Raw genomic sequence first — 19,001 nt, 5'->3', positions numbered from 1 at the left:
GGATTTGATATTTTTAGAAAGGAGTTTGCTATTGGTTAAGGAAACTATTAAGCATTTTGTCTGAAAAAACATGACGAAAATGCCCCGAATTTGTGGGCTTAGTTACATGTCTTACCCCTGCCGCCATGGGTTTGAAAGGAAGCAAGTGGGGTTAGGTTGCTTGTACTCAAAACCATTTCCAATTATTTTACATCTTGCTGACGTGGATTTAGTCAAATTGTAGAGATATAATCAGTTACGGTCGGTAGTAAATGAGATTTCTGTTGTTCTTTTTTATACAAGCCTGATCAATCAGTTGGGAGGCGATGATGTTGAAACGTGTGGACTACAGGTGCGAAACCGATGGTCCGAATTACATGATGGCTTCGTTGAACGTGGGATGGAGTATCCGCGGGATTCAACAGGGCATGAAAGTTGTTGACGTTTCCATTTTATAAAGGGGCATAATTATGCCAAGTGTACTTGCACTAATGTTTCTGATTATATCATTTCACACTTTTTGTTTGAGATTTTGGTGCAGAAATTTCACTGTACACACACTCTTAGGCACAAATCTTAAATTAGTAATGATATAAGATTCCACGAGCTAGGTGTGTACTGTATACGGTCCCGATCCGAGGTTTGGCAATAAGGACCACAAACCGACCCTATAAAGGAGTAATTATCTATTTGAATAATCCAAAACCACATATATATATATATATATATATATATATATATATATAAGAATTAGTACTCTTGAAAGTAATATTTTTACATAATACATTAAATATCAATAAAATAAATGTCAACTATCATATTTAATGTGACGATTTTTTTAAAAAAATTCATGTAAAATTTTTCATAACTATGTATAGAAATTATAAATATAAGATATATATTGTGACCAAAATAAATAGTACAACTTACATATGCATCCATATGTACACAAATTTGATCAAATTGACAAATCCAATACTTGAGAAGTTTGGGAAGATTGGACCTGAATAAGTCCCGAAGGCCTTAAATCCAAGGCCCACATGATCGGATCAAAAGATTTAACGTTAGGCCCACAAAACAAATCGGGCTGAATTTAGCGGCGTCGTTTGAACGCAACACTTAAAGTCGGTTAATGGCAGTTTTAAAACTCCCTCTAAATCCCTCCGTACCCGCATTTTGGATTCTCCAAATCTCAACGGGAAAAAAAAGATTATTCCTGAAAATGGGAAGATCAAAGCGATTTCTCTTCTGCATTTTCAGTTTTCTCTGCCTGCAATACGAAGTCGTTTCAGTCCAGATCCTCTCGAAGTCGAAGCTCGAAAAATGCGAGAAGAGTACGGACTCCAACGACAAACTGAATTGCACCACCAAGATCGTCATCAACATGGCCGTTCCCAGCGGTTCAGTAAGCACTCTTCTTAATTTACTGATTGCGAAGTAAGTTTCTCTTAATTTTCTGTTTACTTACTTTTTCCTTCTTTCTTTCTTTTTTTTTTTTTTTTTTGAAGAGTGGCGGTGAGGCGTCAATGGTGGCGGAAATAGTGGAGGTGGAGGAGAATTCGACGAACAAGATGCAGACGTTACGGATTCCACCGGTGATAACGATCAACAAATCCGCTGCCTACGCACTCTACGAGTTGACGTATATTCGAGTATGATCTTTAATGAAAAAAAAAACAATTTTTCACCTTTTCCATTTTGAATTTTTGGAGGGAAATGGAAAGAAAAGAAAATGGGGAGATCGTCGAGAAATTATCTCTGTTTTTCAAAATTATTATTTTTTATTTAACGATTTTTTCTTCCAGGATGTTCCTTTTAAACCTCAAGAATTCTATGTTAAGACACGCAAATGCGAGCCAGATGCTGGTGCTAATGTTGTCAAGATATGTGAGAGGCAAGTACTATCAATTTCGTTCTAATTTTCAGTTGTGTTAGGGTTTTTCTTGAAAAACTATAAGTATGAAGTATTCAATAATAAATAAAGAGATTGACCGGTTCCTAGTGTTGGCCTCGTAGGCTGCGCGATGAGGATGGTCACATCATTGAGCATTCTCAGGTTGCATTCTCAACTTGTTTGATCTCATTTGTTATCTGAATTGTCACTTTAAAAGAAAAAGTCTTAATTATCAAATTTTATTTATAAATAATATATATCATTTATTTTACCGTTAGAAAATTATACATCAACCTTGAAGCCCTTCCTTATTTTCTGATTATTATTTTATTTTCTGCTAACTGTTTCATGTCGTTTTAACATACTGCCTAGATACTTACCTTTGTTTCTTGCCATGGTGGTTCTAGATTTCTCTTGCTTGGTTTTGTCACATATCTAATGAATTATAGTGTGAAATTTTACTTTGTCATTCCTCTTTGACTAGTTATTTGAATTATTCTTTTAATGAACCTTAGTTTTATTTGTTTTCCGTCTTCTGCCATTCCTGCTGAAGCCTATCTGCTGTGCTTGTGGGTCTCAAAGGCGTGTACCATCATCTTGTGGAAACATCTGTAAGTGCTTTCTGCTTTTTTCATCATTGTCAAGATTTTCTTTTGGATGCAGGGTTTTGTGGCATTGGATTATTCTCAAATTTATGTTTTACTTCTGCATAGTTGACAAATTACTGAAAGGAAAAGCCAATACAGCACACTGTCTCCGTTTTCCGGGTGATTGGTATGGCCTTTCACTTACCTCTACATCCCTCTTTTGGTTTCTTCTCTTGTTTTTTTGTGTTGTTACTGTTTTGCTGGGCCAACCCTTTTTGTTCAATGACATATTCTGAGAAGACACACATTTTGTTCGAGGTTTGTGGATTTAAAATAGGTTTATGGATGCTGTGTTTTTGTAGATGTATGGTGGGAAATGAGTGATTGATAGTTCAAAGTTTAATTAAACGTTTTCAAATTTGATTTTTTTTTTTATGATTTCCTTGCAGTAAAATTTTATAAAAATAATTCTAGATAAAATGAAAATAGAGAAAGATAACTGAAAAGGATTTCTACTTAGATTAGTGAGAATATGGGATGTTAAAGTCCTGGATGATGATGGCAAGGCAGCACTCTTTTTGCTACAATGTCCCAAAGCTTAATTAAATAAGCAACTGCTGACTTTCCATCTTTTACAGCTTAATTTTTGTAAGTATTGGAGCATATGTTATATCTAGTAATAATTGTTTATCCACTTAGGTTCCATGTTTTTGGTATTGGACAGCGGTCAATTGGATTCAGCGTTAGAATTGAGATGAAGACAGGATCTAAAGTTTCGGTATGTTGTGCACCATATCTTTTTCTAGTTAGATACCTTGATTTAAAGGATGTGGTATGCCTTTTTTTCCCTGTAATTATACAAACTTTTTTTTGGTAATTTCTGTATTTTTCTGGATCTGGTTTAAACATATTTAAAGGATAGTGAGAGTACTAAATAAGTGCATTTTTGGGTTGGTTGTATATCTTTTTTTTTTTTTTTTTGGATAAGTGTGTTGGTTGTATATTTGTTGGTAGTGTCGCATGTTGCTGTTAGAATATGAAACGAGTGTGGTGCATTATTAGTTTGAATTTTATTTGCTTCAATATCTTAGTTAAATTGAAGAAAAGGGATGTGAAATTATAGCAAAAAAAATTTACCTTTCAGAAAAATTATTTATGTTTGCAGGAAGTTGTTGTAGGTCCTGAAAACAGAACAGCAACATCCAATGACAATTTTCTAAGGGTTAATCTCATTGGAGATTTTGTTGGATATTCAAATATTCCTACATTTGAGGACTTCTACCTTGTCATTCCAAGGCAGGTAAGCTGGCTTTGCAGATATTGCTATGACTCTTGTGAAGGAGCAAGTTATAAACCTGCTAATAGATTTATTGTGGTCATCTTATCCATTACACTAAGATGGATTTTCCTTGGCAAGAATTCAATGAATTCATATTATCAGGTCGTTTGGTTTGTTTTTTTATGTGCTCTTACAATGTAAGGATCGTATGTTGTTTACAGCTTAATTATGGCCCAAATAGTGATTGTCTCTGAAATTTTTACAAATATATGAACATTGAACAGTATATTATGTTTTAAAACATACAAATTTCCATAAGTTCTCAGATTGATGATAGAGCTTGAATCAAAATTCAGAACCTAGTATAGGCATTGCTTGGTTTTCTCAGTTTTATTTTCTTATCGATATGCTTTTTTTTAGTAGAAGGTACTAGATTTTTTTTTTTCAAGATCTACTATTAATCATATTTTTATACATGCTTGTAATAACTGTTTTCTTGTAATGAGTCCATGTTGAGTATCTACTCCAACTAGCAGCTAGTGGTGTTCTTCTGTGTCTTATTTACAAGTCATATTGAAGATGGGAAATTGGCTATAATATGCATGGAAATGCCTTTTTGGCTATGTTCTTTCAGAAGCTTTTAGCTAATTGCTTACAGAGGCATCTTATCTTCATTTTTTTATTGCGTTTTTGGTGCTTGTTCAGTTATTTTATATTGCCACAACTGTTTTTCTTCCTGAATTGACAGGGTGGTCCAGGTCAGCCAAACGATTTGGGAAAGAATTTTTCTATGTGGTTGCTGCTTGAGAGAGTGAGATTTACCTTAGATGGTGTTGAATGCAACAAAATAGGTGTCAATTATGAGGCTTTCAATGGTCAGCCTAACTTCTGCTTATCACCATTTTGGAGTTGCTTGCATAATCAGTTGTGGAATTTCTGGGAAGTTAGTATATGAACTAACCAGTGATTTTTCTAACTTTTCTCACTAGTTTGGTGTAAGGTTTAAAATTATGACTCTTCTGCTGTTTTGCAGTTGACTTCTATTACCAATAGTAAATTTTGTTAGTTTCTTTTGATATTGCAAAAGTTAGTTTCTTTTCCCTTGTTTCAAACTATGAAATTATCTGGTTATGCGTACTACATATATGAAGTAACTTTTGGTGATTTGAGTTTAATTATTTACGAAAAACTTGAAAAGTTAATTGAACATTCATTACTTATGTATGTTGTTTTTTTTGGGAAGCACTTTTTACATTTTGTAATTGATGAAACATTCAGTATTGTTGTTGGTTAACTTTGATTAAATTGCTTAATTTCCCAGTTGTTGTCATTGTGAACTAAGAAGACTCTGCCTTATTGCTGACAGGCTGACCAAAACCGAATTAATAGAAGGCAACTTCCATTATATGGTGTGCAGGGGAGATTTGAAAGGATAAATGAGCATCCAGTTAAGCTTTCACAGTTGTAGATTCCTTCCGTGCAAGTTTGTCCACAATTTAAGTCATCTAACTTATGGTTTCTGTTTAGCTGCAGAATGCAGGGTCTCATTCATTCTCTATTGGAGTGACGGAAGTTCTTAACACAAACCTCCTGGTAGAACTAAGGGCTGATGACATTGATTATGTTTTTCAAAGGTAAGCCAATCCTGCTATCATTGATATTTATGCAGATTACAGATTTAGATGACTTGAAGGCAGTCTTATTATAATTGGTGAATAATTCATCAGGAGCACGGATTTGCATTATTTAACTTGATTATATGAAGTTTAGAATATTTTGTTTTCTTAGTTGATTTCTTTGTTGCAATGTGGACATATGAAATACTTGTAAGGTTCATTTCTAAGATTTGAGATGAAGTGAAACCTTAGATTGCCTTTTAGATCATTGACTGCTGCTTTATTCTTTCATTATGGTGCGAAACATGGGCCTAGTAAATAGTCCACTTGCAGAGAACTGTTGCACTTCTATTTTTTTTTTTGTCCTCTTCTTTTAAGAAATTACACTTATATACGGCTGAAGTAATGACCTTATGTGGAACATACAGAAGTCATTTGAATATTGTGTTTACCACAAATATTAGCTTGTCACTGGTGTAGTAATTTCTCCTCAATTTCCTAGTGTATACAAGAGCTGAGAATGTGGTGTTTGTGTGTGTATGTATTTTTTTTTTTTTTTTACTTTCTTAGGTTGGTAGGATTTTTGGTTCAAAAAACTTCTTGAACTTACATAGATGTATCATAGTAGAACAAATTCCTTCATTAATCGTGAAGTGTAGCACTGGTTTATTCTTACCATCTAGGACAAAGTATTAAAGATTGTGATGCTATGTGCTAGCATTTATTCATACACTCAATATACAGATTTTTCGTCTTTTTAAGTGCTTCTAGGTAATTATTTCTTTCTTGTACTGGTCACCAAGATGTATTTGAGGATTATTTATGCTAATTGATGTCATTTGTTTCATACCTCAGCAGTCCCTCATCTTAATGCCATGTCTTTTATATATTGAGGTCAATATGACATAGACTTCCTTTTTTTTACAGAAGTCCTGGCAAAATCATCAGTGTCACGGTTCCAACATTTGAAGCCCTCACTCAGTTTGGAGTTGCCACAATTACTGCTAGGAATACTGGTGAAGTAGAAGCATCATATAGCTTAACGGTACTCAGATCCCTGTTTTAGTCATATTCTTTCCTAAAGCTTAAATGTTCCTTCCCTGAGGAATGATTGGTAAGTAGATAAGTAGATATGCAGTAGGATGTTTTCTCTAATGTATATGAGCATCTTAAGTTGTTTAAAATCTAGTACTTTCTAGAATGATTGGTAACAATTTTTAACTCCTTTTAAAAAAAAAAAACAATTTTTAACTCTGTACATGAAGTAAGAAGGAAACAGTATATAAAACTAACTTAAAAGTGGAAGAAAAAGTTTGATGGAACAAATATGTTAAAATTGTTTAGCTGTTTTTTTAAGAAACTTTATTGCAACAAGTTGCTCTACTTTCAGATGTGATGAATTTTTTCCTTATGCAGTTTGACTGCTCAAAAGGTGTTGCCCTTATGGAGGTATTTTCTCAATTTTTTACATATGATGTGTATTGGTTTTCATAATGAAATAAGGTCATCAATGGTGAGATTGCTGCAGGAACAATTCTTCATTTTGAAGCCAAAAGAAATTTCTGCTCGATCTTTTAAACTTTATCCAGCAACTGATCAAGCAGCAAAATATGTTTGCACTGGTAAGACTACCTGGAGGTCTTTAAAGCATCTTGCATTCTTTTTACCTTCCCAAATGTTAAGATCACTGAAATTAACACATTTCACTCAACGCGATTTTGCTTGAAATTTAATGCAGCTATACTGAAGGACTCCGAATTTAATGAAGTTGACAGAGCAGAATGCCAGTTTAGCACTACAGCTACTGTTCTTGACAATGGATCACAGGTACGATAGTTTTAAGTTTATGAACTGCTTACATGTGGTCACTGCCTTGAGATAGAAGTCTTTGCCAAAAAATGTTTGTTCTGAGCGGATTCTGAATTTTCTACATGGAATTCTATAAAAAAGCAATGTGGTATATGTGCATTTCTTCTCTTGTAGTGTGATTTGATAATGAAAACAAAAGTCAAGAATAATGCAAGTAGTTGAAGCATTATAAGGGACACTCTAGGTGTTGCATTTGTTGAAAATAGTTACATATCTTTTAGACATTTTCTTCCTTTTCTAAAGTATATCAAGGGGCAATGAATATAAGGGTTCTAAACAAAAGAGAATTGGCATTGTTTTTCTGTCTATTTGAACTTCGTTAGAAAGCTATATGTGTCAACTTTTAAGAGTGTGATATCTACCACTTTAGAAGATGTAATCTGATTGCAATGTAGTTTAGAAGTATGAGATCAATATGTCACTTATTGCTCTTGATGTATATGGTTAGCAAATACTTAAAACTGTGAATTTGTTCCAGATTACTCCTTTTCAACCACCAAAGACTGGCATAAATGGTTTCTTTGAGTCTATTGAAAGAATTTGGAAAAATATTTGGGAAATTTTGGTTGACTTCATCACTGGAGAAACTTGCAGGTGCATTTGGAAATGACATTTTATGTTTCCAGTTCTGTTTTTTTGAACCATTAATTACGTAAGCTGCTGTTGCATTGACTATACTTGTTTCCTTTCATTGTGCAGAAGAAAATGCTCTGCTTTTTTTGACTTCAGCTGTCACATACAGTATATCTGTATGAGTTGGATAGTATTGTTTGGTTTACTTTTGGCTATATTTCCGACTGGTAAAACCTTCTTTCTTATCATGACATGCTAGGGAGAATGCAAGAATAAAGTCATATTTCATTGTGTTTTGAATGCAGTGCTTGTGTTGCTATGGCTTTTACATCAGAAAGGAATCTTTGATCCTCTTTATGACTGGTGGGAAGATCACTTTGGGTTTGACGATCAGAGAATCAGAGATAGCCACAGGCACAGTATTGGCATTGGCCACTCCCATGTTCATGCTAATAAACATAATAAAGCCAGGCAACACAAACATGATTCTCGATATAAAAGAATCAGCATTCACCAGGAGCACAGGCACAACCATTCAGAAGGGGACACTGATTTTTATTATTATCTGCATCATGTTCACAAGGACAAGCACAAACATAGACGTGTCAAAAGTTCTAGTATCAAACAGCAAGGCCACTTGGACAGGAGGAAAAATGATGATGTTGGGCACCACAAGCACAGAAGGGCAATAGAGACTATAGAAAGACCATTGAAATTGAAATAATGGACGGCAAGACAAAAGTTTGAGTTCAGATATGGGCTGTTGGAGAAGTTGTACGGCAAAAAAATTTTCTTCATGCTTTTTAATTTGAGGAAATGGTGCCACCTGAGAACTCCAATTATAAGAATAAAGCTAGTATTTAAAAAAAAAAGAACAAAAAAAAAAAGTAAAAGCCTGAAAACATTTACAATATTACAAGTAAGACCCATATGTCATGTTTTGTTTTAATTTTTTTTTTTTTTTGTCATTTTTCTCAAGTATATGATGAGATTACAAAACTTTGTATATGAGCATTGGTAAAACTATGATTTAGTCTTGGTTGGAGACATAGAGAAGTAACTGTTATAATGGCTTCTCTATTTTCTAAATTTTTTTACAATATCAAGATATTTATAACTGCTATATCCTCTTCTGCAGTCCAAAAAAAGCGATGCTGACTGGTAAGATGCCAAGTTGGAACATTAGGTGTTTCGCTTTCTTAGCCATGTAGACTGACATGGCTTGACATTAGTCTAGTTTTCTCCATGAGCTGAATGTGAAAGCCGTCTGGAAATTGTAAACCAGGAGTTCGGAGTATATTTCCTCCTTTGATTGGTTGCCACCTGAAAAGTTCAAAATTTAGATGAGTTTCTATTCCTTGCTTTCTATCACCAAGTGTGCTGGGCAGATATAGAACATATTGTAGTTTGTAGCAACATGCTCTTACCTGTACTTTGTAACCAGGCAATGGAGAAACACAGCCATCTGCACTTTAGTGAAGTCTGTTCCGACACAAAATCTCATGCCACCACCAAATGCCATGAAATTCTTAGAGGCTCCATTCGTTTCTACTCCCTGCAGTTAAGAAGTAGAAGAATCTTTTAGAGCTTCAAAGTAAAATTTTATATGTGGATTTGTCTTAGAAGCAATCTTGCAGGTGAATGAGGGTAGAGCTTCCTGTAGTCACCCACCTCCCATCTTGATGGATTGAAGGCATGGGGATCTTGGTATTTTGCTGCATTCAGGTGCACAGCTGGGGGACAAACCATTACTGCCCAACCGGCTGGAATGGTATATCCTGCATTCATTCCAAATTTTATGTGTTACTTTTTATATTAATTGAATGACTAAAACTTTTTTATAACAATGGGAAAAGGGGTCAGACATTTTTAATGCATACCTTTGAATTGGATTTCCCTTAGTGCTTTTCTGAAGATTCCTGGAACTATATTTGCCAGCCTAACGGTTTCATTGATGAACTGCAAGTTGAACTTGTCAGTATATGGAAACAAAACGCCTAATGCGAATGATAAATGTCATTAGAAGTATAGAGCATAACTTTCTCACCTGGAATGTATAAGTCATTGATTTGTATTCTTTCCATGTAAGTCCAGAGTCGGGATCTTCCCGGTTCCGTAGAATTGTCTCATGCTCTTCCTGTAAAGTGGAAATACTTAAGTGTGTGTTTGTTTAGGGAAACAATGAGGATTTTGGCAGATACGGAATTTTTAGTTGAAATCATTTCACACACCGTTAACTTTTTCAGCACTGAAGGGTCGTCAGAAAGGAATTTAACGGCTAAAGTTAGAGCCAGGGAAGTTGTTTCAAAGCTGGCAAATAGTAGCACGAACATCAAATCCAGAGCGATTGCCTCTGAGAGGATGGTTCCCTCTTTCTGAAGTTCTTCAAGGACATAATCGAAAAAGTCACTTCGGTTCTTCCCGGGCATTGCCCGCCTTTCGTTTAGCAAGTTCTTCAGCATTTTCATAGCATTTCTCCTCCCCTGAATAAAAACTTTGAAGAGTCATGACACAGGAAGATGGACCCATGGAGGCATATGTTTCTAAATTCAGGGGAGCCCACTTAGCTGCATGGATAAAAGAATTTCCATTCGAACGTGTACTTTAAATTGGTGTTAAGTTACATACACTGATTCTTAATTACCTTGCTATTAATTAAGCTCAAGAATGGGAAAATGCTAGTATAAATTGGTAAATAGAAAACATTGTTGTACCTGTAAACATTTGTGATAAGCTGTTCCAGGAATATCCAAAGGGAAGGAGATTAATCCTTGTATGAATGCAACAAAATTCTCCCTCAGATTTTCCGAGGAATTGTCTTGGTCATAACTTATCAGCTTTTTGGCTGTCAGATCAAATATCATCTGCAAAAACACGAAGTTTTCATTAAGTCTACTGACCAGGAACTTAGCAAGAATTCTCAGTTGAAAGATGAACCATGAATATTGGGTGTGTGAAATTACACTAGCAGTTGCTTCTTTTAACTCAACAGTTTCTTGGCTTGACCAGCGTTGCAACCTTCTGCAAGCTGTCCGCTCAACTTCTGGGAGCATCTTCTTAAGGCTTTCGGGACCAAAGAGATTAAGCACCATGTTCTTCAGGTACTTGTACATGAAGCCATGTAAGGAACCCACATTCTGACGTCCAAAGATCTCTGTAAATGTATCGGGATACCAGCTCTGAAACAGTTGCCCTTCTTGCAGGAAGACGAAATGATTGAGATCCGGGTCGGTTGATACGATTACCGATCGCCCCACTAAGCTAGTCTTGAATATTGGCCCATGCCTGCAAGTAAATATGGTAGTTAGAATGGAAGGAGAGAAAAAGAAGATTATCATGAGGAAACTGATTGGTTGCACGCCTAGTTTAGTAGTAAATGCAATTCATGGCCATTAATTTCACCTTTTCATCCTCTCTTTGACAAAGGGATGGATATCGGAAGTAGTGCTGGGGCCGAAGAACTGAAGAGTCTCGCCGAGAAGTGGGAAGCCCATTGAACCTGGTGGGAGTTTGCCATTGCATCTTGGGTTTCTCCAGTTGTAAAACCAATGCGTGATGCATATAACAAGCAAAGCTCCAATGAACAATGCCAGCATCTTATGCTCTAAAAGTATATGAATGCAAGCTAACAGAAGATATCCTGGATTGATCAGGAGAAGATTTATGATGCTGATATATGTATTTATGGTTTATAAAGAAAAGGGAATGGAAAGGTTAATATTACCAGAAATGGGAAAGAGTTTCGAGTAGGAACCGTGGGGAGAGCAGACAGGTAGGAGAAGAAAGTGCTGGCATGTATCTCACGATTCTCATCAACCTTGAGAAGCTCTACTTAAATAGGAAGGCAATGCTTACAACTGTTCAGGAGAATTAATTATAGTTTCCTGATCACTTTTGTTTTTTCCGAACCAAAGGGCTGTAAATAAGTCGTTGGAGATATAATAGAACTAATTTAGAGTTACTCTGTCTTAAAGAGCTTTCCCTTGTCATCATTTGGTCAACGCTTCACCAGTTGAGAGCCTAGCATGACTAGAAGCTAACACGATGCTTCCTATATCTTTCTCTCTCTTCATCTAGTGGCTGGAATGCTGGATGCAATTTTTTTTCCAAATTAAGGGTGAAAGAACCTATAACATGGAAACTGAAGAAGCACGAGGCTGAATTTTAGCCTTTTTTAAGGAGATATTGGAGGAACAGAAGGGCAACTGTAGATTTGAGAGGATCGATGGAAGTTCAAAGGATCATGTCTGACCAAACTTAAGTATCTTAAGCCAATCTACATTACATCATTAAATACATAAATCTAATGGCTTCTTACCAACATCTTGAAATTATCTAAAAATCTATGCTAAATTTTCCCATATCTGTGTGCTAGTGCCCAACACAAGTATACTGCCGCATAACAACTTCTAGTTTTCAATTCTTCTCTTCTCGAATCAGATCCGCTCCTAGATCTTCTTTAGCTGTAAATCTAAAACTCATAAATTCTTAAATCCCAATGTCAAAGGTCCAATCTTAATGCATACATCACTAAGATTTCGAATAAAATGTCTCTGGATATGCATGCAACTACTGTTATGTTTACTCTTTTGATCATTGCTTGGCAATAAAATTTTAAGACTAGTTAAAGCTAATAAGACTACTATTCAGGTTAACCAGTTTTCAATACATAGAGCACCGGCCCACCAGGCCATTGAGCCACGGACTGAACCCCATGCAAACAACTACAAATAACAACTACATCTGTAGGTAGCCGGTAGGTTACTGTGAGTTTTTGATCCTCCATTATATGCATTACGCGATTAGATTATGCATTTATCACAACATTTGTCACAATGATACCGGACAAAACTCCGTGTATAGGCCTCAGACAATGGAATTCAGATGAATCTTGGAAACATGGTGTCCTCAAGTTTGTCTGCTTATGAGCTTTTTCTATTAAAATATTGTATGCTAATTTACTTAAACCAGTTTTGCCTGGTTAAAAAATAAGTGATCCAACTACTAGTTTAGTTTCCGCTTTTGACATGTCACTTAATTAGGATTTATCCATAAGACATCTCTTGTCATTAATTGGGGATTGGAGGGTGGAGTCAAGTCACTGAACATTAGCGGTTTAAAGCTGTGAAGTCCACTGCTAGTGCCAGTACTCCTGCACGTGGAGGCGGTGTTATGAACTAGTCCTTGAATGGATACCATTCACTTCTTTAATCAACACTTTATGGACTAAATCATGTTCTTAGATAAGTGTTTTCCATATATAGCTGTCACGAAATTACACATTTATGAATACGACGTGGAACGGCTTTAGTTTACACCCCATTTGGGCAAATGAATGCTTGGGTATCCTCTTCCAATCCTCTGTACTTTCCTTATATATCGAGACACCTTCGAAAGCTTTTTCCTTTTGCGGTGATTATTTTTCTTGTAAAAGGGTCTCTTTTTATGCAGAAAAGTTCAAAAATTGCTGAATGAGGATGACAAAGATTGCGTAACTGCTGAGAATGAGCTTGGAAAGGGTCTGCTATAAGGAGAAAAAGGGAAAGGGAGGTGCACAAAATGACAGCTCTTAGATCTGATGTTAGAATTCATAAATTATAAACAGAAAAAAGCTTAATCAATTTGTTAGTATAAAATATTAGTGCAGAAAAAAGGAGTGCTGTCAAGTCAAATTATCTGTTCTCTAGTCGCTTAAGTCAGGTGTTTAATACTAGTAATGATGCTAATAATTAATAATGTGGGGGAAATTCTCAATTGCTGGTAGGGAGAGTAGAGCCTCAGAGGGGACCTACCTGTCTTGAATGTACAGTGCCACAAAATCTTGTTGGTAGGAACCTGCATGCGATGGATTTGCAAATAAACAGGATCCTCTTCACTTTCTTTCTTCTTTTATTTTTTCTGGTTTATGATTGGACGGCTATGATTATTGATCTAGTTGACTTCAAAAATTCTTGATTAGTTGTTGATCTTACCGGTTGGCGCAACATTTGTTCGAGGACGGTGATGATATATGCCCTCTGAATCCAGCTGGGTGTCTCCACAAGATGAATATATCTATCTATAGGATCCATGGTGCATGTCTCTCTATCTATTTATAAAAATAAATAAGTTCACCCGTTATGCATTCAGAGATGAAGGAATTGGTACATGTTGGAGTGATGGTAATGGAAGTTTCAAAGGTTGGCAATTGGTGCAGGTGGTTTTTTTTTTTCTTTTGAGTTACCCAAGGAGGGAGAGAATTGGGGAGAAAATTGTTCTTCTTGTCTGTCCCTTTGCGCACGGGGTATGTATTATTAAAATCTTTTCTTTTTTCCTCTTTGCTTCGGGCATGAAGCATATCGAGGGACAGCAACTGTAGTCTGTAGTGTTATTAATTCCATTCAAATGACAAAACCCTTCCTGGTAATTTTATTTGCCACTTATCCAAATTAATTTGTAGGTAGGAGTAGGACCACATGGAGCTGATGATATATATATATAAAAGGTATTTTTAAAAATAATCTTTATAGATAAGATATTTTAAAAAATAATATTTTTTATAATTTTAATTATTTTTAATTAAATTGAATAAAATTACTTTTAATAAAATTACGTGTTATGATATTATACGTCATATACAAAAACATGTTATAGGTTATGGTTAGATTATTACACGTCATGTATAAAAAAATATGACACGTTATGGTTAGGTTGTTACACGTCATATATAAAAATATATTACACGTCATATATAAAAACATATGACACGTTATGGTTAGATTATTGCACTTCATATATAAAAATATGTAGCGCGTCATGATTAGGTTATTACACATGATATACAAAAACTTGTGGCACGTCATGATTAGGTTGTTACATACCACGTATAAAAATACGTGACGCGTCATGATTAAGTTGTTACACGTCATGTACAAAAATATGTGACACGCCATGATTAGATTGTTACATGCCATTTACAAAAATATGTGACACATCATAGTTAGGTTGTTACACGTCATGTATAAAAACATGTGACGTCAAGGTTAGGTTGTTACACATCATGTAATAAACATGTGACACGTCATGGTTAGGTTGTTACGCGCATGTAAAAAAAATGTGACACGCCATGGTTAAGTTGTTACACGTCATGTACAAAAATATGTGACACGCAATGATTAGATTATTACACGTCATATTGAAAAAAAAATATTGTTGTTACACGTCATGTTGAAAAAATATTGTTGTTGCACGTTACATTCAAAAACATTTTATTACACTTTAATACCAAAAATGTTGTTGTTACTTACGAACCAAAACTTCAAATCTTCTCAACTCTCTTTATTTATTTTTTTGATAATTTGTCACCTATTAAAGTGTTTCTAATATGTTTTCATAAATCAAAACATAAATTTCTTATCTAAAACACCTATTTCGACTAAAAATAAAAAAAAAATCCTTCAAAAACTTAGATTTATAAATTTCAAAATTTCGAATTTATTGGTATTTAAGTCCCGAATTGATACAATTAAAAGCTATTTCAAATATCTGTGATCATTTTTACTATTTTAGTTTTATCCAAAATGCCTAAAAATCAAATTTTTTAAATAGTCATCCATCCAAGCACATCAAAATCATCGTTGGGTGTCTTGAAAGCGTAAGAAAGAGAAATTTCAAAATACGAGAGAGAAATTGAGAGCATAGTAGACGAATGCCGAATAGAGAAATCGATAAAATTAGATAAAGTGGAATGGTGAGAGAAAGAAATCAAAAGAACAAATAGAAAAAAATCGTGATAAATGATTTAATTTATTTGAAATAGTTTCAATAATATTTTTATCAAATTATGACTAAATATAATTAAAAATAATTAAATTTATTTTTTTAATTATTTTTAAAATATTCTTATCAAAAAAGATTATACCTCATAATTTTATATATATATTTACTTATCGCACCGTCGAGTTTTTGGAGAGACTCAAACCTCATGCAAAACGTTAAGCTCTAGAAGGGGTGAAGGCACCTGGAAAAAGAAAGATAAACCAAAACCCCCCACAAGGAAAATCGAAAGAAGGAAGCTTTCTTTCATGTTCTGACTTATGATTCAATGTATGTTTCATTACAAAACAAAAGAAAAGTACTCGTCAACTTGTCTCATTTGCTCTCTCCGAGTTATGGTACTAAATTCCAACAGGCATTGGCTAGGACAAAAAAAAAAGACCCACTATTTATATATAGGATTATATTAAAACTTTCAATTTTCTAAGTAACGTGCTGGGAAACATTATGATTTTGAACTGAAAATCGTTGACACAGGAACAAGATGAAAGCATCTGTTAGTACTTCTTATTCTGTTATGAAGAAACAATTGTAATATTCGAGTTTGGGACGAATTTGAGTAATAAATTTATTACTTGCTTCACTTGATTACTTGTTATCCAAACTTAATTATATTAATATTTCGATATCTTTGAATGCCCAAATCAATATGGATATATATTATTTACTATTATTTATCATGTAATTCTAGCTAGAATATATATTACCAACAAGTGGGTGTCTTAGTACATGCATTGCGGCCATTGCTGGATACGGAATTAGGTTAAGTATGCCTTGTAATCTAATTTTTCTTCAACATGTTAAACTAACATCTAAAGAGAATTAATCAAGCTTATTTTCAACCGAGCAAGAAATTTTTAAGCTTAAGTAAAGTGCGGATTACGGCAGAAAGCATGGCTTCAAATATAATTTAAGGGAAAAATAAAGGTTTCAAACTCTATGGAGCCCTAGGATGAGATACCCTAAAGTGATTAACATATATATAATCACAATCAACATAATTAAACTATTAATATCATTCTGAACTGATTTAATTAGCCCCAAGCCTCTTCGAAATGATTCATTATAAAAAAAAAAAAAAAGGCAGTAGCAAATTAACAAGTAATTTAATTAAAAGAGACTCTCACTTGCCGGGAATTTGCGGTGGGGATAATATTATCTAATTAATCTGGTGAATCTAGTTAATCATTGTTTAAGCACCTGGTTTTAGCATAGTGTGACCAAGCTACACTTGATAATTGTGATGTTTTATTCGAAGTTAATTAGTTCTCTGGTCAAAAAGCTACCATCAAATTTAAATAAAACAATTAAACAAAGCAAAGAGAAGCTTTGCTCCCTGTCCGGTTGCCTTGACTTACAAGGTTTGACCTTCAACTAATATCTCTTTAATCTAAGCTTACCCAAAAAAGAAAATTTGAATTATTTATCAATAATTCATGAGAAGATTATAGGCTTGCCACGTTCATATATATACATGAGACGAAAATTATATAGATGTTAGCTCATGTAACTTGCAATAATTAACTGCTAGTATGCAGTAGAATTAATTAATGTATATAAGTATAGTTTTCTGAATAAAGAAATGAAAGCCATTGAGCAAAGCAAGGTGTAGACTAGTCATTGGTGACGTGTGAGAAACCCAAAATTCCTGGCCTGGGAAACATGACCATGGTTGCTTTTTCAATTATGGAGCCTTGAAGAACAATCCAATTCCATGTTCTAATGTTGGTGTGATCAGCAAAACAATATTCTTCAATTCTTGGCTTCTGTTACACTGTAAAGACACATGACCCTTCCGAACCCTATAACTGCTGTCACTTGAACTATTGGACCAAACTGGCCTGGGCCAACACCAGTTCCAGGATCAGCATAAGTCCAGGTTGCTGTAACCATAGGCCTTCGAGCTGTATCTCTTTTGTTTTTATTGTGTACACTTTTCGAAGATAAAAGTATATGTTGTGATCATTGTTGAATTGATCTTTATACATAATTAATTATCAATTATGATATATCTTTGATATATATTACTGATAACTCACGCATATCATAAACAAATCGATACCAGAAATTTCAATAATTATTTTAATATATTAATAATAATCGAAATAAACCATCAAAATATTCTCTAGACATTCTATTTTGAGGGTTTCTTTTATTTAACTATTGATGTTGGTATTAAAGAACTTACCCAATATTGACACACATATATATATATATATATATATATTGGGTTCTTGTGAATGCAAGTCAAGCTAAAACCGAGGAGATCTAAATCAAGAAAAACAATTTACTACAAAAAAAGAAGATTCCAATATAGAATTGTTGGGTAAATTAGTAGGCTTCTGGGCCTTCTGCTCCTTATCAACCAAACCATTCTCAAACAGTTGACTTCCCCAGACTTACTAATTATGACAAGGTTGGCACTTGGTACCATATCAAGGCCAGCACTGATAACAAGATCCTACTAAAAATGGCTACAAGTTAGACATTGTTCTTACCAATAATAGTAAACTAACAAATAATTATTTATACCTTATTAAATAATTTAAATAAATTACTTATTCTGATTGCTATGTGCTAGAGAAAACTGGGCTAAAATTTTAGGCCCGAACTTAGCTATTTAGTTTTTCTGAGCCCAACCTTTAAAACATAAGTTCCAGCCCTCTGGGCCATTGTTTGTATTCTTTTGGGCTTGGAATGAACCGTTTCTATGGGAATTATTATTAGACTTGATAATTTGGGTTTTTGTATTTTAAACGTATCAGATACGATTAGACACGAAATATATTAAAATTAAATATGAACACAACACGAATAATATCCATGTCTTCAATTTAAAACATGTATACGTATACGTTTAATAACCGTGTAATATGACATAACATGATTAACACATTTGTTAAACATGTTAATATATGACACGACACAATTAATACATTTAACACTATTAAATAAAAATATTTATAATTAAATATAATATTATAACAAAACAAAATAATAATAACATCAAATATAACAAAACAAAAGTGCAAAATTAAGATTTGAGTATGACATAATTACATTATTATCTTTATAAAATTTTAAAAAATTATTAAAATAATTGTTTAAAATTATTTAAGTAAGATTAAAATAATTTTTGATTATTAATTTTTAGTAAGTTGATAAACGTGTCACGTTTAAATACAATAATACGATTAAATATGTTTATACATTTAAACCCATCCCATCCCTTGCTAACCCATGGGTTGAGTTGGGCCAGTCCATTTTTTTTTTTGTAAAAAAAATCAATTTTATAATTTTACTTAATAAATTTTCTATTAATAAGATTATTTTATAATTTAATTCATAAATTAAAATTATTAATTTGATAAGTAAAGATTAAACACATT

At 33.8% G+C, this 19,001-nt stretch overlaps 2 protein-coding genes across 3 annotated transcripts; one reads left to right on the top strand and one right to left on the bottom strand.

The window, feature by feature from the left end:
- Positions 1 to 1,187: 1,187 nt before the first annotated feature.
- HAP2 (hapless 2) lies at positions 1,188 to 8,920 on the top strand. Its single transcript, XM_018116873.2, has 18 exons — positions 1,188 to 1,384; positions 1,488 to 1,631; positions 1,785 to 1,873; positions 1,996 to 2,035; positions 2,427 to 2,484; positions 2,587 to 2,647; positions 3,160 to 3,238; positions 3,626 to 3,760; positions 4,488 to 4,682; positions 5,106 to 5,186; positions 5,273 to 5,373; positions 6,283 to 6,400; positions 6,772 to 6,804; positions 6,884 to 6,977; positions 7,094 to 7,182; positions 7,703 to 7,818; positions 7,924 to 8,024; positions 8,103 to 8,920. Exons 1-18 carry the CDS (start codon positions 1,202 to 1,204, stop codon positions 8,519 to 8,521), a joined length of 2,136 nt encoding a protein of 711 aa, XP_017972362.1. The 5' UTR covers positions 1,188 to 1,201; the 3' UTR covers positions 8,522 to 8,920.
- Positions 8,921 to 8,981: 61 nt separating this feature from the next.
- CYP87A2 (cytochrome P450, family 87, subfamily A, polypeptide 2) lies at positions 8,982 to 11,653 on the bottom strand. 2 transcript variants are annotated; one of them, XM_088804193.1, is made up of 10 exons: positions 11,522 to 11,653; positions 11,200 to 11,437; positions 10,761 to 11,082; positions 10,512 to 10,661; positions 10,029 to 10,280; positions 9,845 to 9,934; positions 9,678 to 9,756; positions 9,469 to 9,575; positions 9,225 to 9,352; positions 8,982 to 9,120 (listed from the first exon to the last, which is right to left on the bottom strand). In XM_088804193.1, exons 2-10 carry the CDS (start codon positions 11,391 to 11,393, stop codon positions 8,997 to 8,999), a joined length of 1,446 nt encoding a protein of 481 aa, XP_088660319.1. In that variant the 5' UTR covers positions 11,394 to 11,437; positions 11,522 to 11,653; the 3' UTR covers positions 8,982 to 8,996. The 2 variants fall into 2 exon arrangements, with proteins under 2 accessions (XP_088660319.1, XP_017972363.2); XM_018116874.2 differs by having other exon boundaries at positions 11,200 to 11,589.
- Positions 11,654 to 19,001: the final 7,348 nt, after the last annotated feature.

Source organism: Theobroma cacao, chromosome 3 (genome assembly GCF_053813885.1).
Source record: "Theobroma cacao isolate CCN51 chromosome 3, ASM5381388v1, whole genome shotgun sequence".
NCBI lineage: Eukaryota > Viridiplantae > Streptophyta > Magnoliopsida > Malvales > Malvaceae > Theobroma > Theobroma cacao.
This window is presented reverse-complemented; position numbering and strand designations above follow the sequence as displayed.